We start from the raw sequence: 24114 nt of genomic DNA on the forward strand, positions 1-24114 counted from the left end.
TGGCAGTAGGTTATTCGTTAGATTTAAACGTTTCACCTTCATCTGAACTGACACAATAATCTGGATCATTATCACTATCAATATCATCATCTGAAGCCTGAAATGTAAATAGTCATAATATGAATAGGAAACAACTCCAAGAGTTCTGTCAAATACAGATACAGTAGAATGTTTAATCATTTCTTGAGATAAAAACTACTACACTAGAGGAGAGATTACACATCATTTATTTTTCCAAAAGCTTAACATGAGTGTTCTATGGTTTATAGAGCTATCACTCAACATTCGGGGGCCGTTGTGGCTCATTGGTCCGATCACTTGATTGCTATCTAGAGGGTCCCGGGTTCGAATCCCGGTCAAGGCCGGTAACATACTTAGTGGATTTTTAGGCTGGGTTTCCCCTTTTCAATAGTATAGCCAGTGGGACTGGACAATAAATAAACAATCAACTGTGTGAGGACACAAGCAAACAAGCACAGTAGCATCAAATAAGGGGGGTGTGAGGTTTCGAGAACTTAAAGTAACAGCTGTGCCATTTGTACTTATAGACATAAGAGGTTGAGGGGTGACTCTGGTTGGTTTTGAAATAGCCAACGGACGACGAAGTAAGAAAGAAAGAGACAACTATATTTTAAATAACAGTTAAGGATCCTTTCTACCAGCTGATCCTTGGCTAAACGGATTATCCGTACCCATTTACAGCTGGGTCGACTGGAATTATGGGTGAAGATGACTTATAATATGATTAAAGTTTTACGAATAGGCCTCTAAAGTCTTTTTGTATGCTGGGTATATGTATAACCAATTTCGTAAGTGTGTTTGATGGTGCATTATACAAAAAGTAAGCTCGGTGTCACTTAGATAATTTCGTATATCGAATGAGAACTGGTATTGTATGATAGATATCATTGTGTCCAAACCATTCGTCATTTAAGACCATGTCAAAACCCGTATTCGTGATACGATGGCTGAATATATACGCATGTTTTTTATGGGACACAATACTCAAAGTAAACAAGGTGACAATTTGATGATTTCGTTTTTCGAATGCGAACTTGCTGTTAAAGAGGGTGTTCAGAAATACTCAGACTGCAATACTATATACTCCCGTAATGGAATCAATCAGATTTGGATCTCGAAAAATTCAAAAGAACTTAAAAAAATTATCTAAAAATTTACAGTCTAAATCATTTTCAAGAGTCTCATCAATACAAACCTTTGATTTTTCAACATAGTAAACTAAAGGCACGCCTTAAAGATCTTATCTATAGTGTTTTCCATTCTAAAACTGGAAGTGTGTTGAATATAGGCCTATTTTTGTCAACCATAGTGATTCCATTAAAAAATCACTACCAAAGTTGTTAAGATGCCGGTTTTTTTTAATTGACACCATTTTCGTTGATTCAACGTGGCGAAGACATTTATCAAGCGTGGCAAAATACATGCAAGCACTCGTAAAAAATAACAAACGACTAGCTAAGCATTTTAATTTCATTTATCGGTATATAGATGATGTCCTCCACCTAAATAATCCTAAATTTAGTGAATATTTAGATTTCATAAATCACGATGAATTAAAAATTAAAAACACAACCGCTGACGAAAAATACGCATCCTATTTGGATCTGCGTCTTGAATATGACAAAAAAAACACAGACTTAGTGTAAAATTATGTGATAAGTGTGATGATTTTGATTTTCCAATCGTCAATTTTTCTATTATGTGCAGCAACATTCCGCATGCGCCAGCTTATGGATAATACCGAAAGTAAAATTTACTTATTTAATACTGTAATTTCTCCTCTTTCATTAAACTAAGTTCGATAATCTAGAGCATGTTCTTTCTACTCTGGTTTCTTAGCAAGATCGAAGCAATTAACTTTGAAGCTACTATTACTGGGGCACTTAGCTAATGATTCAAACCCCCACTTATGAAATTTTACGGGCCATCATGAACTAGGCTATAGGCTTAGTTGAAAACTATAAAATATCTGTTTCTGCTATCATCGCAGTTGTTTTTGCTTAAAAATCATTTTTAAACTGTCATCACAACAGTATAATTAACGAGTTGCCACCATATTATTCTATACGTTAACTTAACATTACAGAGACATCCTTAGTTAACGTTTCTAATTATCTTAACCTTTAACTTGCACCTTTTTTTTTAATCATAAATCTTTACAGTGTTTTCTTGAGACTATGTTCTCATCACCATCTAACACTGTATGCTTACTCTTCTGATCACCTGATGCTATTTTTCATCACTAAATGCTACCACATTCCTGGCGTCTAATACACTTTTCAGATAATATAACAATTATTGTGGTCAGTTGCCTCCCATTAAATAAAGTTACGTCCCTTGAACTATTGAAATTAGAGATACATGTTTTTTTCATCCCTTGAAATTTTAATTTTTTTTATAAATTCATAATGTCGCCATTTCTTCTGTTGGCGCGTTCGTATTTGTAGTGTGTGTTGTGTATGGTTAGCTGCTATGACGGGTGTGGTGCCATGCAGGATATGCTTACTCTTCTAGACACCTGAGTGATACTACTTTTCATTATGAAATACCTACTCACTTATGATTGATATACTCTCCCATGAAAAATTCGGTATTTGTTGACCCGTCTAATTGTCCACACCTCGTATTGTATGCTGGCTTTCTGCGCTCTAACTTCAGCCCAGTGAATGTTACCGAAAATGTTTCGTTTACTTGAATTTACACTCCCAACTTTAGTTTTCCAATGTGGCAGCATACATGGCTCATCACGTCTATAGTTCTTAATTTTTAGGTATGTGAATAAAATTTTTAGCATCCTAAACTGAACACTTGTTTATTTTTTAAATTAGTATAACAGCGCATTTCATAAAATGCATTATAACCCATTGACTATCTTCTGATATTTCCCCTAATTTTATTTAGACTCACATTGCGTCAGCCTTGCCAGTTTATTTATCAAAATTCCGTAGTCCGAAACATCTGTCTCTATTCCAGTCTCTGATAGCTGTCATGGATCGGCAAAACTAGACACCGATTTATTGGGGTTTTACCTGTGATTTATCTTGATGGAACTGCAGATTTTACTTAAATGGTTTTGGGGATAGGCTAATGAAGGTATGACTCCAAATACCGGTAAACAGTGGTGTAACCTATTTTCATGCATATAAGGATTCGACACCGAAGTTAAAAAAACGAAATTTATTTTTTGTTTCTTAGATGTTTCCTAAGATATTCTACAAAATAATTACAATTTATTTGTTTCGATTTTCTTTATGAATCCTTCTCTTTGACCCATATTTCATGAGTAACCAACTCGGCAACGGTGACAGATTGCGTCACCTATTTTCGTGTACAATGTTTGATCTATAAATAAGTCTAGAAAAACACGTGGTATGGATACCAGGTGGTATAATTAACTTCTCTTAGTATTTATCTTTAATATCAATTCATTATACAGTCAAGTAACCTAATTTCGTGGAAACCTATTATTCGTAGATTTTCGGAAATGTTTGATAATTTACATGAGCGACCTTGCGCGACCTCCGCATTAGTTTGTTTTGATAAACATGGGTTTTCTCCACAATATCAGCTAGTAGATTGAATCCAGTAGTTTCAAGCAAGGTAAAGTGTAATAATGTATACTTTGACAAATACAAAATGGCGGATTTCACTTATAATCCCAAGCGATAATCGGAATTCCAAGTGTCGTCTGATAGAATATATTCCAACGAATGACGTCATGTGATCAACTAGCGGATTCCGTGTAGGCAGAAAATTTCTATGGAACACAAAGTGGACCATATTCTTATGTTGTTTCAGTGACTTTTAGCACGTATCTTATTATGTCAGTCACTATTTTTTTTTAAAATCATGGTTCTTTGAAGGAATTGTCACTAGTTATAATGAATTGATATAAAATATTAATACTAAGAGAAGTTAATTATACCACCCGGTATCCATACAACGTGTTTTCTCAACTTATTTATAGATCAAACATTGTACACGAAAATAGGTGATGCATTCTGCCGCCGTTGCTGAGTTGGTTGCTCATGAAATATGGGTCAAAGTGAAGGATTCATACAGAAACTCTCAACTGACAACTGTTTAAACTCTTAAAAAGCTATCAGAGGCTGGAATAGAGGCAGATGTTTCAGACTATCTTGTCTGATGAAATACATGAGATAAATAATATACATATAGTACAGTAACACTACTCAATTTTGTGTAACCACTGTTTCAATTCGGAAATGGTAATTAATTCATATGATTTACTTTGCTTAAGTTATGTTTTGATAATTATGGGATATCCCTTCAATGTCAACCTGAAGAATGAATGTAGTAGTTTCAAGCAATTTCTTTTATTCAAGTCTTTACCAAATTCTACAATATTTTATTGACCAGATTCCCTTTAGATATCCCTAGCTGTATATTTAAACACTATAACAATGTCATGTGACAAACTAGCAGATTCCATGTCTATTGAAAAAATCTAAAGGCATTTGCCTTTTTATACTACGTATATTGCCGTCGCCCATGTCCGTCGCCCTGGTCCGTGACTTAGTAAAAACGCATCAAATTTGGCTTGTAGACATGATAGAGACTTCAGTTTTTATCCGATGAACTTAGTATGCATGTATATATTGATGAGATATCAAGTTCGAAATTGGTAATAATCGGATTACTGTGTGTACAGCGATGAGACATTGTTCATTATGAATTTGATAATATTTTGATGAAATGTTTCAGGTTTTTGCCTTGACTTATAGATGACTTTAATATTATTTTAAAATTCATTATTAATCCACTAAAGATTTTATTATTATTTCTGATAGCCAGTAGTGGGTGGATGTTACCTTGCCTGGCAAGCTATCTTTTCAATTTCCCACTGTCAAGGGATCTTTAATGTGCACAGCCTCTAGCACACAGGGTCCAGGTTTATTGTCTAATCTGAACGATTAGATGGTTTTTCCATGTCATTCCCTCTTACCTGCATCAATGACAGTGAGAAACAGGGTTAAAACATCCATAGATATTATCTTGACTATGCAAGGATGGAATTCTGGACCTTCAGGTTAGTGAGCAAGGCTCTACTTCACTGAGCCATCGCGGCTCTTATATTTAAACAACAAAGACCTCTGATTTACATAATGTACAAAGTGTCAAGGCCCTTCATTAAGAACATCGTGCATGATGTTCCTGATGAACTATCTTAATATCTGGAACAAGTTTGGTTAATTTTAGTCCGTCTCTTTTTCTGTGTGCTTGTGCACTCAAATTTGAATAGTTTTCCGATTCTTTGTCAAGCCACATTTAAACTGGTGCTTTGTTCCAGTTGGAAAACATCAGTGAATTCATTATTGAAGTGTTGCTAAATGTTCCCCCTAGTGACAAAAATTTCCCCCCAATTCCACCTCATTCCAAATTTCTCCCCGAGAGTTTCAAATTCACACCTGGTGGTGCATATGGATCTCTGTGTCTTCACTCTAAAGCTTCGCTTTGTCCATAAGCACAACTCAAACTCAAATGAAACTCAAACCGTGCTTACATGAGTCAGTATGATGATTCTACAAAACAGCCAGTGTAAAAGGTAAAACTCTTGGTATTGGGTCAGGAAACAAAGGAGAAGAGGAAAATCACCCATTTTGGCACTTTGCCAGCACTGAACCATCCATTGGTTTGAGTTTGTAGACAAATGTAATCAGACGTTTGGATTTGTTAAGGATTTGGATTTTTTAGTGCCTAGACATGTGATCTTTTCTTTATTTTTTAAGGATTACATAAGCCTAAATTGATTGGTATATATATTAAGCAGAAAGAAGTTAACATGGAGTTTCAAGCAGTAGTAATGGCTGGGGGCAAAGGATCTCGTATGACAGATTTAACATCTAAATGTTATAAGGCGGTCCTTCCTATCGGTAATAGACCAATGATATGGTACTCTTTAAATAGTTTGGAAAGAGCTGGTTTTGAAGGTAAATTCATGCTTTGTTTACCTGTGTTAAATTAATTATCCCTTAAATTAATAATAAATAAATAAATAATTCTTTAGTTTAGATTTAGAAGTTGGACGTAGTTGGGATATGAACGTTGAAGGTTCCAAGACAAGATTATCACATACCCGACAGGATTTCTTATATCAAACAAGTTTGATAATTGTCTCCGATAGTCTCTCAGAGTTGAAACTCAAGACGAGGCTAATGCAAATGAGGGGTTACACAATGACGAAGCACTTACACTTAATTAATTAATTACGATAAAACTGATGTTTTATATTCAAAACATTGTCAATTCTGTTAACATTACCATTTTGATGTATGTTTTGAATTTCTGACCTATGGCGTTGCCCATCTTCATTAGCCTACATGGTGCAAAAAAGTAGAACGTAAAACTCCATTCATTTCATTTCACTTTTGATGTATTTTGGCTAAGTCATGGGCACAATCCACTATTGGAAACAATAAGCTTGTGCAATCGAACCACATATTGGAAACAATAAGCATATCAAATCAAACCACATATTGGAAACAATAAGCATGTCCAATCAAACCAGATGTTGGAAACAATAAGCATGTCCAATCAAACCACATATTGGATAGTTCTTTCAGATTTCAGTGAAATTCCATCTGGAGATTGAGGACAGAAAAAAAATGGAACAAAACAAAGAAGCAAATTGTTGAAACCAAGAAGCATAACTATCTTAAAACAAGCAAGACTTCTTCCAAATTTAATGATTACTATTTCAGATGTGATTATAATAGCTTTAGAATCATCAGTTAATGAAATACACCGATCTTTAAGTAATTGTAATATTAAGATTAAGCTAGATGTAGTTCCTATACCAGATAATGAAGACTGGGGCACAGCAGAATCTTTACGATATATAAGAGATAAAATCAAGGTAACTTTATGCTAAGTAGTCTGCTATAGTTTTACATACATACACAAATATTGAGAAAATATTCCAAAATAATAGGACTCACATTTTTATGCAATTATACTGGGTAATATTGGTTTGAACACAATACAGACTACAGTTTTCATGTTTAAATGCAATTTTGTGTGATCATTTATAACGATGAGATCTTAGTCAAATTTGAATTCGACAATCTTTAAATGAACAGAATTTGTGTCATTGTCCTTGACTTAGTAAAAACACATCCAAATTTGTTGGCTAGTGAACGTATGAAAGGTGACAGTTAATGTCAAAATTTTATTAAATAATTTGTTTGATTAAATCAACAATATCTTGCACAAATTAAACTTTTGATATGATTTGACACAGATTAGTATATCAGGAAAGTGGGCGTATCTTGCTAGGCAACTACTTTTTTTAGTCGTCTGAACACGACTAGTTCAGAGGTGGCTTAAAACCAAGCCAAAAACCAAGCCAGCTTAGTATGGTCGTCTGAACGTAACTGGCAAACACTTTTATGCCCATCTGAATGCTCACCAAAAAACAGTATACTTGGCTCAAAGAATGATTGATAGTTAAAGGGATGCTATGTCTTAGGATGAACATCTTAATTTTGCTCAATTTGGCCAATAACAGTATATATCCATCAGTGGACTTAGTTGGTGTCCCTCAATAATCCGATATATCTACAAAATCAAGTAATTAATTATAAAACGCTTAATACATCCATTAAACGATTTTCAAATCATCAATCTAGGAAATCCGGTGTGTAAACACAAGGGGAAGTAACTCTCAAGTCGGGTTTCCCGCGTCCTTGGCCTTTTCTCTTGAATTGACCTAGACATTGGCAGACATTTTGAAGACGGAATAATAATGCCTCGTAGGAGATTAAGCGACTCCACGAAAAAGCAATTCATATAATTTATAAATCAATTTTCAACGAATATTAATCATTGGCAAAATTTGTTTGTATACAGAGATTGTTTCCTATTTTAGCATTGATTACCCAGACTCTTTTTTTTCTCAAACTGAACGGATTCATCGCTTGCTCACTTTTTATTAAATTTCGGTTATAGTTTTATTTTCGATTTTCCAAACTTGATAAAGTGAGGGATGCATACTTATTTGACGAATGGTCACTATTAAACACAAATATTAGCCCCAATGTGCCGTGCCACCCCAACTCTTTTGTCATACTAGATCTAATTATATTTACAATGTCTAGTTATGTTGAAATATAACAACAACAAAATCCGAAAGTTTGCATTTAAAACTTCTTTTTTTTTTAACATTGTGATGATTTGCCATTCACTTTAATTACAATGCTAGCTAAGTGGTCCCTTGTGACATGTAGGATTCAGGGTCAATAGCTGACCCAGTTATTCCCGAGTTGCTGATTTTTTGAATTAATATTTTGAGAACGGCTGGATATTTGAGTGGGTTGAAATACTTTATCAAGAACAGTAAATGCGATGTAGTTACATTTTTGGTTTAAAGTAAGAACCAGGCTTTTGAATTTTAATATTCTTTTGATTGGACCTTGGATAACCTGGACCAGTGCAAGGTTTGAGGTCATGGCTTGAAGATATTCTAAAATACTTATTGATAGTTTTCATCAGATCTATTTATACATGGCAAATTCAGCTTCTGTGCAACACATGGCTCTGATGTTTTTGTTCTTTATTATTATAGACAGATGTATTGGTAATGAGTTGTGATTTAATATCAGATTTAAGTTTGCATCATATAGCTAATCTACATCAAGCATATGATTCATCAGCTACCATGCTATTATCAACTTTACCAGATCAGTTCATTGATATTCCAGCACCAGGTATAAAATCAAAGAAAAAAACAGTAGGTAGGTATGTTCATCCATAAATCCATTTGGTATGTAAAATCTAATCTACAAGTGGAAATTGATCTCTGTTAATTCACTGTGGATTAGCATTGCTGTCAAGTTGAGTGTGTAAGTTGTAAAGTTTAAGCTGGGGCCTTATTCTCGAAAAACTTAAATCTCTTAAAATCAGTTGTAAGTTCAAATTTTGGCTAAAGTTGTATTCCCTTAGCCTATTTACAACGTGATTTTAACTTAAAACGATTTTAAACTAAAACACCATTTACCCTGTTTTAAACTAAAATCGAAACAAAATGGCGGCTAAACAAGTGATGATTATTTTACAAATATTACCTAAGATCACAAATTAAAACGATTTGGATGTAGTTTTTGGGAAGACAAATTGGCCTTTATTGTGCTCATTATTAATAGTATAGCGGGGGTGAAGAAAATAACTTGTGGAATGGGGAGCCGTGGGCCTTGACAAACTATTTTTTTTCCATGTGAATACATTTTTTTATTAAGAACACAATACATAGATAACATGACAGTAGCTAACTAACAGTCCATAAATCATTTTTCACTTGGTAATTGTTGCCTCTTTTGTACCATTTCGAATTCGAGATTGGCAGCCTAACTAGGCCTAGGCTAAACTTGTGGATAGATCACAGAAACTCTTTTTAAGTTGAGGTGGCATCCCTGAAAAGATAGATAATAATAATAAATTTAAATTGAGAAAATATATTTTTGGCTTACTTACATTAGGCCTCAAAGTTCTGTGTTGTAGGCTATATTATAACATACATGTATGTAGATCTAGGTCTATGATAATTTTCTTGGTCTAGCCTAGGCCTAGTTCACTTAAGCAACTCAATTTGTTGTTTTGAACTTTGTTTTTTATCTACATAACAGTCTCTAGGCCTATGAACGGTCCCTTACTTTCTATCAATTAACCTACGGAAGGCCATTATGTCTAAGCGGTATCACTATCAGTACGCTTCTATACGAGCCTTGACAAGTCAAACCAAATTTGGTAGACTAAAATTAACTAAGAGCCAAGAAGAGGCCGAACTTGACTCCACAATCGAAAGCGACTCTTAATCATACTAACGTCTGCATGTCACAAAAGCAAGTCAAGGATTTGAGAGTCAAATGATTTTTTTACGAATTTACTGAAGCAATAATTACCGATTTGTGATTGTTGACATCAGGGATTCTCCACTCTACAATTCTCTCACTCACGCTGTCTCGGAGTCGCTGGTCCGTTGTTTCCTCACGCTTCATAATTAATGGAATCCATCAGTAACATCAGTTATCAGTTTGTAGTTTTAGTAGTAGGGTGAATTAAGAAGATACAAGCGTGCTTGGATATGTCAGCATTTAAGGTCATCGACGCACATTAATAATGTAAGAAATTCATAAAAATCCCTTCGACGTCGCTTCGTTTTGATGTGGCACAAAAGGCGGCGTGACGGCAGACTGACCTTGTGTCTTTACAGACGACGATTTGATTGGTTGGATACATTACGACGTCACAACTTGATTGACAGGTCGGGACTATCTATCACTAAAATCAATTTTAGTTAAAATCGACTAAAATCGAATTTTAACTAAAATCAATTTTAGTGGTTTTAAGTTAAGCCATCGAGAATAAGGCCCCTGTTCTTTTCTTTAGTAACAAGTTTTGTTGATTGAATAATTGAGAGGATTATCTTGAACAGGTATCAATTATCAAAACATGTGTTGGCTGGCATGTGTTGTGAGAATGCAAATTAGCAGAGTGGGATTTCTGTGCTATTTTTTATGACATCTTGTTAATGTTATGTCTATTGCAGAGAGGGATTTTATTGGTTTTGATGAAAATGGTAAAAGAGTGTTATTTTTAACATCTGAAGCAGATTTAGAAGATACCATATCTTTTCAGAAATCAACACTTAAAAGGTTTACTAATCTAATTTATTATAGATCTCCTCTAGTGTTGCTAAGAAAATGAGTAACCTAATGAAATATAAAACCTGCACATTGGACCTAATGTTTTTTCAAACTTTTAAACATACTTTGATGGCCTGGCAGAGTAACTAGAATGAGTGATAAAGTAAACTGTTGGTTAAATGACACAGTTGACCTCTCTTTTGCCAAACATCATGACAATACCCATATAATATAAAGACCTTTTCTCATGGCAAAGGGAAATTGAGATCAGATTTCTCAGGTTGTTGAAAAATGTCCAGTTGACAAAAAAATAATTGAACAGTCCTAATGCCTTGGACTACTTACAGTGCTTAGTTTAATACACCCACATGGTCATAAGGACATATCTTGCTGTCACCCCTGTCCTTCCAGAATTATGAATTGTGGCTATGTTTAAATCATACAACATATGTATATTTAATTTTGTAATTTATATATTTCAGACATCCATTCATTAATATACGTTCAAAATTAACAGATTGCCATTTATATCTGTTTAAAAAATGGGTTATAGATTTCTTAGCTCAAAATCAGTGAGTCTCAGTATTTTCTAAACTTGGGTGTCAGAGGACAAATTTCAGTCAGGCGTCTGTTGTTCTTCCACTAAAACTAACATCATTAATTCAACACAACTTCCCAATGTCCTAAATCATCTTCAAGTGAAGTCTTAGCGTCCCTAGATACTTATTTACTTCCTATGATGCTCAAGCATTCATAGTCACTTCTGGTAATTAGGGTGAAACTAAACACCATAATGTCAACAATCACCCTCACTAGATAAACACATAATGCAGTTTGGAAAATCAATATTTTTGAACATCCTCCAACATTTAACTTGGAACACCAATTTTTATACACCATATACCAAAAAAACGTTTTTTTGCTAACACACATGACAGACTGTTTTGTGTGTTTGGCTTCACTTAGCCTAAATTTGATGGTTGCGTAATTGCCTATAACTAAGTTTCAAGTGGTTTCCATATTACATAGCAAAATTTTTTAGCCAATTTTCACAACAAATAAAAACATGGTTGGAACCTGATATATTGGAACACATATGATAGATAATAACCCTAGGGAACTGTATATATGAAGGTTCTGCCCTTAATATCTTTTTTCTATTGGTTGCATAATTTGTCAGCAAAAGTAACAATGTCTAATAATGTCTATTACATATTTTAAAGAATGCATCTTAAAAGGCAACTTTTGCATTTCAGAAAAATATGTACAATAAAAGGGGAATTGATACCTTATTTAGTAAGGAGACAGTTCCGAAGACCAAAGCTTCCAGATACTGATTTACCTGGTAATGTTTCTTTAACACAAACTGACACTAAACCAGGTAGATTATTGATATTTTTATATTTAATTGTTATGGAAATTGACGAATGGAAATTATGTCTTTTATGTAGTTTTATCAAATAATAAACTTATGTCGTTTTGTATTTTGTGATTATTGGCCTGAATAATCCTAATGATTTAATGTTTCCTACTTTTATTGATACCATTGGTTATTAATCTCCCTAATATTGTGTATTATGATTTAAATCTCACCAGTACATGTAATGTAAGCTTCTACCCCATTTCAAGTTGATTTTGACTTGTGTAAATTAAGTTCCGGACAATGCCTGAAACTGTTTCCATTGAAGCGTTGTCAACAAAATATAATCAACTAAACTAAATGAAAACTTTAGTTTCCAAAGTGTTAACTAGATTTTTGGAAAATGGTTGTATATTGTGTAAATAACTCAGATTATGTCGATTACACTATCATGACTTTGTTTCTAGATATCCATGATTTTACATCTGAAGATAGTAATAATAGTAAAATATTAGAATTAACAACATGGACAGATCATGAAGGAGATATGGCTGATTGTTTTCATGGGGAAAGTGTAAGATGCTATGCTCATATACAAGATGATGGTTTTTGTATTAGAGCAAATACTTTAGGAACATATATTGAAGCTAACAGACAGGTTTGTTATTGTATGTGTACTCTTTTTTTGGATTGTTCATTTATTTATGGCATTGTTTTGCAATGATAAGGTTTCAATAAAGTTGTGTGATAAACATTCAGTGAATTATTTTGATGTATTCTAATATTTTATATTCATTTTAACAGATTCCCAAGATATTATCAACTTTGTCATCCAATAAAAATACAAGTATCAAGTCAGTTCATCCTTCAGCCATAATTAAAGAAAAGTCACAGGTATGTTACCTTGAAAATATTATTTGATCTGAAGCATTAGGTGCTGCCAAAATTAATTTATGGTTCTGACCCTATTGAAAACTGTGCGACCCTTTGATGATATTGGATGAGCTTTCAACCTTCTTGACTATTTTAGGTTGAAAGTATAACAAACAGTAAACATCTGACATTTTCGAGAAGGGAAGCCAAGTCGAAATTGATTGGTATTCTTCAGAGAACACGAAAAAACTTTTAGACCTTTATTCCCTACTCTATTTGTTGAAATAAGTTCTTGTACAAGGTATCATATATCAAATACACCTTAATATCAAGTTTATTGGTTTCTGTTATCAAATCTCTGTTAAAGTTGGTGGAATCTAGAAACAAATACTCTTCTGATTGACATTTGACATTTTTCACTTCTTTAAATTGTTCTTTCACTCTTCACCTCATATTCTTCTTACATCTCCACTCCCCTCTTTTTCTTTCTCATAATTTTCATATTAAAACAACTCTGGTATAAGATTTCCTGTATCTAAGTGTTATTACCCAGCTTGTTGCTCTACTATAATCTGTTAATCATTTTAATTTTAGATTGGAAGTGACTGTATAGTAGGTGAAGATGTACAGATAGGTGAAAAAGTGTCTATTAAAAGAAGTATTATTGGTAAAAATTGTGTTATTGGTGATAAAGTTAAGTTAACAGGATCTTTAATTATGGACAATGCTAGGATTGATGAAAGGTAAACTTTATTGCAGTGCGTTCTTCGAACTTTGTTTTGCAATTGACTATTTTTTTTTTAGTCTACTTCTGGTCACGCTCCCCAACCAAAACTACACATACCACAGGTTTTATCTAGGGTGTTTAAAAAGATATATCTGATAATATCTTCACTTTTGTTGTGCATCGTTAACTTCTGGTTCAACAGCCATTTGAAAATATTTAACTTTGAAGAGCTCTGTCACGTGACCTAATTAACATACAACAAATTTTCTTATATATTCTTAGAGTTCATAATCTCTCCTTTTTGTTGATATATTACACTTGATATTTTGATCAAAATTGCGCTTTTTAAAAATTTTAAATTTTGCACTGACTTCTATAGTAACTGTGCGTAAATTCACAGTGTCTATAATCCACGGACAGTAACCATTGCCTTAAAAAACGTTTAACTACGAATATCTCATGAGCTAATGATTGTAAACACTTGAAATTTTGAACATTATTTAATAATGTACACCACATCACAGACAAATTAAAATTTTAGAAGTAGGCGTGGCACATCAGGTGTGCATTTACCTTTACCTGAAATATTTGCAACTGTCATAACTCGCAAAGTTTGCATTTGTCACCCTAGAAATCTGGCATGAAAATAGTTCACTACTTAGGACAATTTGTGATAAGATTACAGTTGTTTGCCTTCTTTACTTAAAAAAGGGAATAGGTTTAACAATTTTAAAAATTTTCATTTTGAACTTTCACATAAATGACCTTGACCTTTGCATGGTCAAAGGTCATTGACCTTGGATGACTATTTTTACTTTGATCTTTGATGTCCGACTTCAGGTTTTGCAGACAGCAATTTTCAAAACTTCAAAGGCTCATATTACTTTTATTTGACCTTTTTTGACCTTTTGACCAGAACAAAAGTTATTGTCTTCTACCAAATCTATTTAAATATATCTTCATTTGTATTGTGCATTGTTTATTATCAGTTTTACAGCGATTATAAAAATCGCTTTTTTACTACCGAGTGTTAACACTACCGAACGTTAAACGGTTTAAACGATGTTTTGACTAATGAATGTTTACTTGCTTTTCTTTTCGGTAAGAAATCCCATTGTGACTTTAAAATGCAACGTTTCACAATTGTATCAGGTTGGATGCGCACTGCTTCGGTACTGTTGTCACGGTTCTAGTTTTGATTGTTTATGTAAATCAAGAGATTGTACACAACAACTCATCTAAATCTTGTTTGTTTACAAATGTGTTATTAATTCTGCTACAGTTAAAGATCAAGATTGAAGCTCCTGAGCTTTTTAGCTATTGTTATGTATACACATATGGACATATACATTGCCTTGAACATCAACCACAAATTTGGTTTGAGGAATAAAGATGCATTAAAGGCTTGATGAACCAAAGTGCAACTTAATGAGTCTCAGTCAAGTTTGAAACTGTCAATAATACTGTTATAATACATACTATTTATGTCTAATGACATCACTTATATGATAATGTGATCCAACTGTTCTTATTCCACCATTGCTACAATTACTTATACTTTTACCAAAAGTAGTTTTTGGAATCAAGGGCTATTTAGAGTGAACCAAAACAGCTACATCATATCAGCTATCAATGAGGCCTTATTTTCAAACGGCCTACAGAGACAACAACCAAATCACTAAGACAACACAAATATGACAAGAATTTAAACTTGTCCACATAGAATAGAATAACCTGGAACATTATCTGATCCCTCCACCTAATTTGATAAGTTTTGTACATCTTACAAGTTGGTGCCTTTGAGATGATCCTTTTTATACGCCCACATCTCTCTATGTGGACGTATATTGTCGGCACCACTGTCCGTTCGTTGTTCCGTCCGTCAACATTTGCTTGTAAACGCTCTAAAAACTAGAGTTTTTGATTGAATCAAATGAAATTTGGTATGTGTATACATATTCATAAAACGAAGATTATGTTCGAATTTGAGCTATTTTCGACCATTAGAAGCAGAATTATTGCCCTTGGCCCAAAATCTTGAATATGCTATTACTCTCTTAGTTTTCAACTGATTTTGATGAAACTTAAAATGGATGTTATTGGACCTAAATCGAAAGGTTTGAGAAAGTTTACTTTGCTTCTGATTAAATTTAAGGCTTTTTCAAGATTTAGGCCTCTTACGTCAGTTTTGAGGAGTTATCGCCCTGTAACCTCTATACAGTAAGTGCTTCTATCAACATCAATTGCTTGTAAACACTCTAAAAACTAGAGTGATTGAAGGAATCAAATGAAATTCGGTATGTGCATACATATTTATGAAATGAAGGTCCATTGGTCGGTCTGTCTGTCAGTCAACATTTGCTTGTAAACGCTCTAAAAACTAGATTTTTTGATGGAATCAAATGAAATTCGTTATGTGTAGAAATGATCATAAAACGAAGATCAAGTTCAAATTTGAGCTATTTTTGACCGTTAGAAGCAGAGTTATTGCTCTTGCCCTTAACATCCGCATGCCATGGTGGGCGTATATGGCTGTGGTAAACTATCTTTATTAATCTCAATTAAAATCAAATCAAACATGGCTGTAAAGTCTGCTTTAAATTGATTTAAAGACATATTTTTGTCAATTTCCATAGTTAAGTTTTTAGTCTGCAAAATCAATCTATTAACATAGATATTTCTTAGAATCACTTGATGACTGTATTTTACTGCGATTGTTTAATATTTCCTATTTTATATACTAATAAATGTATTATTTGTATTTAAGTTGTAATATTCAAGGGAGTATCATTTGTTCTAAAGCTTCTCTATCAGAGAAGTGTGAGTTGAAAGATTGTATTGTTGGACACACTCAAACCATTATAGCTATGGGTAAGATCAGATTTTTTCTTTTCATATAAGCTCACATTACAATGTGAAAATTCCAAATAAAACATGATTAATGGTGATTTCAGTTGTAACAAACTGTGAAATAGACCATTTATTCCCCTTCTGGTTCCTATGCCAAAAAACCCAAACCCAAAACATTTAGAATAGATAAATGTTAAAATAACTATGACTTAAAAAGTATTATGTCTTGGTTGCTATATTAAAGATGGGTTCCCCTATTCCATTTAGTGAAATGAAAATGCTAATACTTATATGAATAGAAACTGTCTTTTGTTTTGTTTGACTGCTCATACAAGGACATTTATGATTGGTTAAAACTTTAATTATATGCAATTAGACCATAATGATATGATTAAGAATACAATAATTCAATAGAAACACCAATTAATCAATATAGTTGTGTAATTTGACACTAAAAAATAAGGAAACTCATCTTTAACACTATCTGTGAAGCAAGTCATCAATCAGTGATGTAAGAGAATAATATAGGCAACATTTATATTGGATGGTTAGACGCGATGAAGCCTATAGTAGAAATAGTAAAACTATCTGAGTTTTTTTTTTTTTAGGTTTTTACTGTAAAACCTGTCCAAGAAATTATTCACATGAAGATTATGTTAAAACATTTGTTTATTTTTCAGGTAAATTTACCAATGAAGCTATAATAGATGTTGACAAAATGATGGAAATTTGAGAGGTTGCCCTGAACTTAAACATTTGATATTTTTTTCATCCATGATATGCTTGTTTAGGCACAGATGTCACATCAAAGTTTTTGAAGGATTCTTTGACAGTGACAGTGGTCAAAGAAATCTTTGAAGGACTTTGACATCGTATCGTTCTAAAAACTTGTATGGACTTCGATAGGAATTAATCAATAGAGATTAAAGCACATGGTAAAAATGGTGGGATAAGTTATGTTTAAAAGGATGACTTTCAAAGCTAAAAAAATGGGGACAAATGAAATGATCGAAGAATTGATTGAAATGGTGGAGGGCAGACCCGATAGATGGAATATAAAATCGAAATAATAAAGCCATTTTACTATGTGTGAACATTCAATTCCAACTTTTTATTAGACAAGTTATCATAAAAACTGTGATAGTGACCTGGATCAAGTTTTCTGTTACCAAGCTTTTGAATGCTAGGAGCGAGTGGAATTCGAACTTAACTATAAAATACATTGCTTAGTTGTAAAATGGAGTTAGAACTGTCCAGACTGGCGTGGCTCTATGCTAGAACTATTTTATATCTGATATACATAAATAAAATGGTTGAAAACGCTCCTTTGAACTTTTTTTTTTTTTTATATTTTTTATGTTCATGGAAATTTGAAACTTGCAACATCTTGGCTTAAAACATGGCTGGCGTCTCTCCATCTGCTGGAAAAGAGCTTTCGATTCCTAATTTGAAAAATACTCTCAATAAAGTCCGCTTTCATACACATTGAGGTTTGATTTTCCGGAAAAAGTGTATTGATGTTCATGATATTCAAACTCAATCTAGACAAATTGTGAACTGCCTTCGATCTTTAAATTTTTTTAAAAACTTAACCTATTTGACTTTATAGCGTTATCAGATGGGATCAGGTTCACCGATGGTAGCATGGTATGCGTCAACACTTCCGAAACCTTTTGACTCTTGTGTTCAGATGAACTTACCGGTCATGAATACAATCTATATCCACCAGTTTTGTTGGATGAAGGACATTTGATTCAGAGTTAAATCATATGCTGGTTGCCATCAATGAGCTTCTCCATCTTTAAATATGTGTCATAAGTTCCTCTTTGAATTCTCTGGGCAAAACTGTGATCCGTCCAAGTATGTAATCCCTGGTACTTGAACCCTTTTATCACTAAGCCGTCTTAATTTTGGAGGAGGAACGTTGAACTGCACCAAGAACACTGCCTTAGTCCTTTAAAGTGTTGTAATGTAACTTGCCACACGGAGATCTAAAACCTTGTTATACACGTAACAATTAGTATATCCAAAGTTAGTTAACACAGAATTTTGGCTGTGACTTGGACAATTCATATAAATTATGATATTCATGAATGAGTTGCCAGATTTAATATTTCCCGAGCCTTGAGGGAAATATTTAATCTTGCAACTCATTTATATATCAATATCTTATGATAACTTGAATTTTCACCAACTTTCGCACAAAGTGCGGTATCTATAAAAAATGGACCATTATTGAGTTCATCAAGACATTGCCAGATATTGTCTCTCACATTGTCTCTCACACAGTACCACAAAACAAAAACTTGGTTAGAAACATATGCATCATCAACAAAACATTGAACATCACAAGCATGAAATATTAAAATTTATTCACAAATTTATATCAAAAAAGATGCTTTGTTTCAAGGTTAAAAAAAAAGGGCATTAACTCATTCTAATTATTTATCATTATTCCTTGAATGTTAAGTATCAATTTTAAGCCTACTAATGTTATAAAGCTGAATAATGAAAGAAGGGCTGCATAACTTTTGGTTCTTTGATTTTCGATGAAATTTGACCTCTGCTGACAACAAACAATTACACTTTGTCTGTGCTGAATTGAATTGTGATGTCAAAGTGCCAAAATTTGAAAGAATAAGGGCAATAACATTTTAAAGCTTGTGAGATACTTCTTTATTATTTACAGTAGGGTTTACCTATGGTAAACATTGAAAAATACCTGAAAAAAAACATCCAAAGCACCAGATACCAGTACAACACCCTAAATTAGTGAAATAATATCTGATCATTAAAACTGGTTAACCAATAGGCATCAGCAATAATTGTAATCATTGATAATAGTATAATGATGAAAGATCAAACCAAATATGAAACTGATAAAACTTGTTGTCTGTAAAGAGAGCAGAAGATGTTATATTGTTAAATTCTACACTTTTCTTATTATCACTATATTTGATTGGTATACTCGACTTGATGCAAATCCACCAACCGATTTGTCAAACTGGCTCAAAGTGAATCTGGTAAGAAGACATTAAAATCAACTAGGTGAGGCATTAAAAATTATCTCATTTGCTGATGTTCTCCACATTGTAAAATTGGAAATAAAAGTTTCTTGTCATTATGTTAAGCCTATGACCTTGGCATTATCAAGCACTGATTAGATAATGGTGGCTGCCATTTTGGATCTAGCTTTTGAACAGTCAGTAGGTATTTTTGGAAACTCATATTGTCAATAATTTTTCCTCTTTGACTTTTCTTCTCTAAATACATTCCTGTAAAATAAAAAAAGAGATATTCATCATAAATCATATTCATGCAAATATATTTTTGACTTTAAAGACCAATTCAAAATATAAATAAAAGAAGTTCACTGTATTGTTAGGTAGTGTAAGTACAAGTAGTAATGATTACAAGTTTCAATTTCTATCCCAAAATAAAGTGGGATTCTCATGAAGATAATGTGAACGGGTATGCCCTGAAAGAAAAAAATATTTGATGACACCATCAGCAAATCACATTTCTTCCCTCACCAAAGCTGGGATTATGTGATGTGAACGAAAGGTGTCTACCCAGGAGCATTAGACTATATAAGTTTATCAAGTCTACCAAAACTAAACGTTGATGAAACCAACTTTTTTTATTCGATGTTCCAAATTGACTCAGTTAAATTAGATTAAGGTCAAAAGTTATAAGAGCAGCATTTTTATACACTAACTGGAGAGATTACATAATAATTTAAATGAAATTAAAAGTTAATCTTTAGCATTCTGAAAAACATGCTGCTTTGCTACAGCTTTTCAAGAACTGTGAACTTATAAATCCAAAGCTAAAATATTGTTACCTATATCAGATTTAGGTGGTAATGATATACTTCTATTCCAATCAGGTTCATCTAATTCCAATAATTCCCTCAAACATGTTCTAATTTTCTAAAATGAAAAGAAATTGTTTAATTGATTTGTTAAATGATCATTTTTGTTACAAAATATCTTAAATACTTGATCTCTCTAGCTTTTAACCAATGCTTAGCAACAGAATTCTCAACTGAATTATTTTTATTTTTCTCATAATTGAATTGAAAAGATATATAAAAAAAAAGATAGAAAGCATTGTTACTGAACCTCTATATGTTTATAATCTGTTATACCAATATCAGGTAATTTACAAGCATCTAATAGAATTAATTTTCTACCATCAATACAATTACTGGTAATACAGGACTAAAAGTATACAAGAAATCTATTCAAAGCATGGGTAATCTCCTAAATATATGATGTGGATACAAAGCACTCTTCAGGTAAGAAAACATTGGAAAATGCAAATGCATTCCAGGTTCTGCTGGTCCAGGGTCTGCTGGCCCAGTGTTCGCTTTCATCCCTCATCACCTTTACTTTACCCATGCCTGACTGAAAAGTTTAGAGCAGCGTGCTTTTGTGGCAATTTTTGATGTCCACAGCCTGAACCACACCACGCCTCAGTTTATTGTCCCATCCGAACAACTATGTCCATGTCAGCCCCTCTTACCTACATCAATGACAGGGAATATAATAATATTAATATTCATCTGGAGACAATCAACTAACTCTCAGTTCTATTTTGGTTTTGATATTCAATTTATAAATTTGAAACTAGCTTTATTGAAATGTGCATGTATGAATATTTTTAACAACTAACACTACCCGTGCTATAGGACTACCATAGTTTACATCATTGATTTTTCTTTTATGAAGCATATAATTAAAAAATTTCAAAATTTTTACTTTGTTTATACAATAAAAATTTAAATATAAGCCTAATTAAAACCATATAGGCCTAAGCAACAATACCTTATATTCCGGAAATCCCAAGCCTTCTATCCATTCTGCTACCTGTTCCATTGTCCAATAAAGAGCTCTGGGAACCCTGTCATCGCGAAAATCTTCCAACTTCGGGGAACCTGCAGAAGACGCCATCTTGAAATGATGTTTACTATAGTTTCTATGCGAAGTCACATGACTTTATACCATCCTGTATGTATCACGTGATAATACTTTGTTAATCTGTCATACCAACCAACAAACCTGTGAGTTTACCTTAATTAAATTAAAGTGTTGCCAAATATGTCAAAGATTATATCAATTGGCCTAATAGGCTTACACTTTATTCTATCAACTAAGCCACAGTCTCTACAACTGTTCATTCTTCAACTGGTACAACTTGTATTTCAGTTCTTGAGTATACTGACTACTGTTAGCATCTGTCTCTATTCCAACCTCTGGACAGAGCTGACAACTGTCAAAATAACCATAAGAAGTTGGAATTGGTGCAGATGTTTTGGACTAATTGTGTTTGAAAATATATTAAAGCAGAAACTTAACCATGTTGCAACCCAGAGTTTCGGAGTCTATAACTTTCAATAGATCCAGGTCCGTAGCCAACACGATGGTTCGCGCGGACGGGGAAAATACAATATTCGAGGGCAATGGTGTACGGTGTTAAGTTGCAGTATTTAATGCATTATCAGGCTACATGAGGGGTTATGAAGCAAATCTTATCAGCTCGCTTTAATGGCCGATTATCAGCGCGTGGTACAAATTAAATCGCCTTAAATAAATTCATCGGCCAAAAAACATGAAACGGCCCTTAAAACATGAAACGACCAGTGAAAACGTGAAACGAGCATGAAATCAACATGAAACAACCTCAAACTATTTATAATTTTCACTACCAGTATTATGTCTTAAGATGAAATTTAGCATATTTGTTATTTATAAACGTAATGTATCCCAGTGTCTCTTTAAACTTCACGACAACACTATAAAACAATATTGTTACAATGTATTAATGTTAACAATGTTTTTTTAAACAATATTTTATCCACATAAATATGAAAAGGATTTCGCTTTCGCCTATATAACCCCTCTCCTGATTTTCATATGTACATAACATTATGTTTAAATGATATAAAAATATAATATAACATGAATAATATAATATAATACGTAACGCATATACAGATATCGCTACATCTTGACCTTGAGATAAAAGACGGATTAATGTAAATACTAAGAACGTTTTGAAAATAGATTTTTTTGGGTGTCTATAAAACTAAGACCAAAGACCTACGACTCTATAAAACTAAGACCCAACTATAAAACTAAGACCCATAGGGCTATAAAACTAAGACCCAACTATAAAACTAAGACCCATAGGGCTATAAAACTAAGACCCATAGGGCTATAAAACTAAGACCCAACTAGAAAACTAAGACCCAACTAGAAAACTAAGACCCATAGGGCTATAAAACTAAGACCCATAGGGCTATAAAACTAAGACCCAACTATAAAACTAAGACCCATAGGACTATAAAACTAAGACCAAACTAGAAAACTAAGACCCATAGGGCTATAAAACTAAGACCCAACTATAAAACTAAGTCCCATAGGGCTATAAAACTAAGACCCAACTAGAAAACTAAGACCAATAGGACTATAAAACTAAGACCCAAGTAGAAAACTAAGACACGTAGGACAATAAAACTAAGACCCAAAATTTTTTTGGACAAGTTTTAGATAAGTTATAATTTAGAGTAAATGAAACTGTTTCAGTTTTATAGTCCTATGGGTCTTAGTTTTCTAGTTGGGTCTTAGAGCCCTATGAGTCTTAGTTTTATAACCCTATGGGTCTTAGTTTTCTAGTTGGGTCTTAGTTTTATAGCCCTATGGGTATAGTTTTATAGCCCTATGGGTCTTAGTTTTCTAGTTGGGTCTTAGAGCCCTATGGGTCTAGTATTATTGTCCTATGGGTCTAGTTTTATTGTCCTATGGGTCTTAGTTTTATAGAGTCTTAGGTCTTAGTTTTATAGACACCCGTCAAAAGGCGACAGGATATAAGAGGTATAGATAGTTTGGAGTAATTGAACACTTGAATAAATTTATGTAATAGTCCCCAGAAGTACTAGAAATGTACGAAAATACTTCAAACGAGGAATTTTACTCACTATTTCCATTATGTCTATTCTATATAGTCTATTATCACAGAGTATCTTAAATTGACGATTGTCATCTGAACATTCAAACGCATATAATTCTGGACACACATGGATTTGAAGGCTCAGATTTCCACGGTGAGCTGTGAACATTATTACTGAATAACTCGTTTAAAAAAAATCAGTTTCAGAGACTAAAGTATGATTGGTCAAAAAATGGTCTATCTCTTTAAACGGTACTGCAAACCCCTGAGACAGTTGATACCAGTTTCCGTTAAAATGTAATTATGTAACAATCCCAACGACAATTTCTATGAAAAGTAAGACTTGTGGTGTGTTACTTCCTGGATATTTTACATTATCTAAATTTAAAATGGTCAATGTTACAGTATTTTAGTATGAAGTGCTATGAAGTGAAGTGCAACCGGGGCCAACTTGTTTACTTCCCATTAATCCCGATTCACTGATTATTGAACAGTTAAATCTGCCAATGGCATAAAATTTTCTTCAGAACGTCCTCTATGTTATTCGTAAATTTCAAACGCTGGTTAAAAATATTTTTGTCTTTATTCCTATAATCTTAGAGCGAGTTCTCGAAATATTTTTATTAATTGTTGTCAATGTTGCCAGCCATCTTGCATCTCAAACAAAT

At 33.1% G+C, this 24114-nt stretch overlaps 2 protein-coding genes across 2 annotated transcripts; one reads left to right on the plus strand and one right to left on the minus strand.

Annotated features, from left to right (window-relative positions):
- Nucleotides 1–2384: 2384 nt before the first annotated feature.
- Nucleotides 2385–17815, plus strand: LOTGIDRAFT_206598 (hypothetical protein). The gene is made up of 13 exons (XM_009058641.1): nt 2385–2791; nt 2995–3114; nt 5772–5972; nt 6744–6898; nt 8606–8774; nt 10586–10691; nt 11165–11254; nt 11939–12063; nt 12510–12700; nt 12847–12936; nt 13510–13658; nt 16410–16513; nt 17173–17815. Exons 3-13 carry the CDS (start codon nt 5825–5827, stop codon nt 17223–17225), a joined length of 1380 nt encoding a protein of 459 aa, XP_009056889.1. The 5' UTR covers nt 2385–2791; nt 2995–3114; nt 5772–5824; the 3' UTR covers nt 17226–17815.
- Nucleotides 17816–18847: 1032 nt separating this feature from the next.
- Nucleotides 18848–21455, minus strand: LOTGIDRAFT_233104 (hypothetical protein). Its single transcript, XM_009058642.1, has 4 exons — nt 21322–21455; nt 20617–20715; nt 20337–20424; nt 18848–19767 (listed from the first exon to the last, which is right to left on the minus strand). The coding sequence occupies exons 1-4, from the start codon at nt 21445–21447 to the stop codon at nt 19625–19627; spliced, it is 456 nt and encodes a 151-aa protein (XP_009056890.1). The 5' UTR covers nt 21448–21455; the 3' UTR covers nt 18848–19624.
- Between the last annotated feature and the right edge of the window lie 2659 nt (nt 21456–24114).

Source organism: Lottia gigantea (genome assembly GCF_000327385.1).
Source record: "Lottia gigantea unplaced genomic scaffold LOTGIsca_35, whole genome shotgun sequence".
In the NCBI taxonomy this organism is placed as follows: Eukaryota; Metazoa; Mollusca; class Gastropoda; family Lottiidae; genus Lottia; species Lottia gigantea.

Bases quoted from the DNA above. Each gene is read 5' to 3' on its own strand.
- LOTGIDRAFT_206598 (XM_009058641.1), top strand. From the start codon at position 5,825: ATGGAGTTTCAAGCAGTAGTAATGGCTGGGGGCAAAGGATCTCGTATG. The intron at 5,973-6,743 runs GTAAATTCATGC...TTACTATTTCAG, and splicing joins GGAAAGAGCTGGTTTTGAAG to ATGTGATTATAATAGCTTTA. The intron at 11,255-11,938 runs GTGAGTCTCAGT...TTTGCATTTCAG, and splicing joins GATTTCTTAGCTCAAAATCA to AAAAATATGTACAATAAAAG.
- LOTGIDRAFT_233104 (XM_009058642.1), bottom strand. From the start codon at position 21,447: ATGGCGTCTTCTGCAGGTTCCCCGAAGTTGGAAGATTTTCGCGATGAC. The intron at 20,716-21,321 runs GTATTGTTGCTT...GTATACTTTTAG, and splicing joins TGGGATTTCCGGAATATAAG to TCCTGTATTACCAGTAATTG. The intron at 19,768-20,336 runs GTAACAATATTT...TTTATTTTACAG, and splicing joins ACCACCTAAATCTGATATAG to GAATGTATTTAGAGAAGAAA.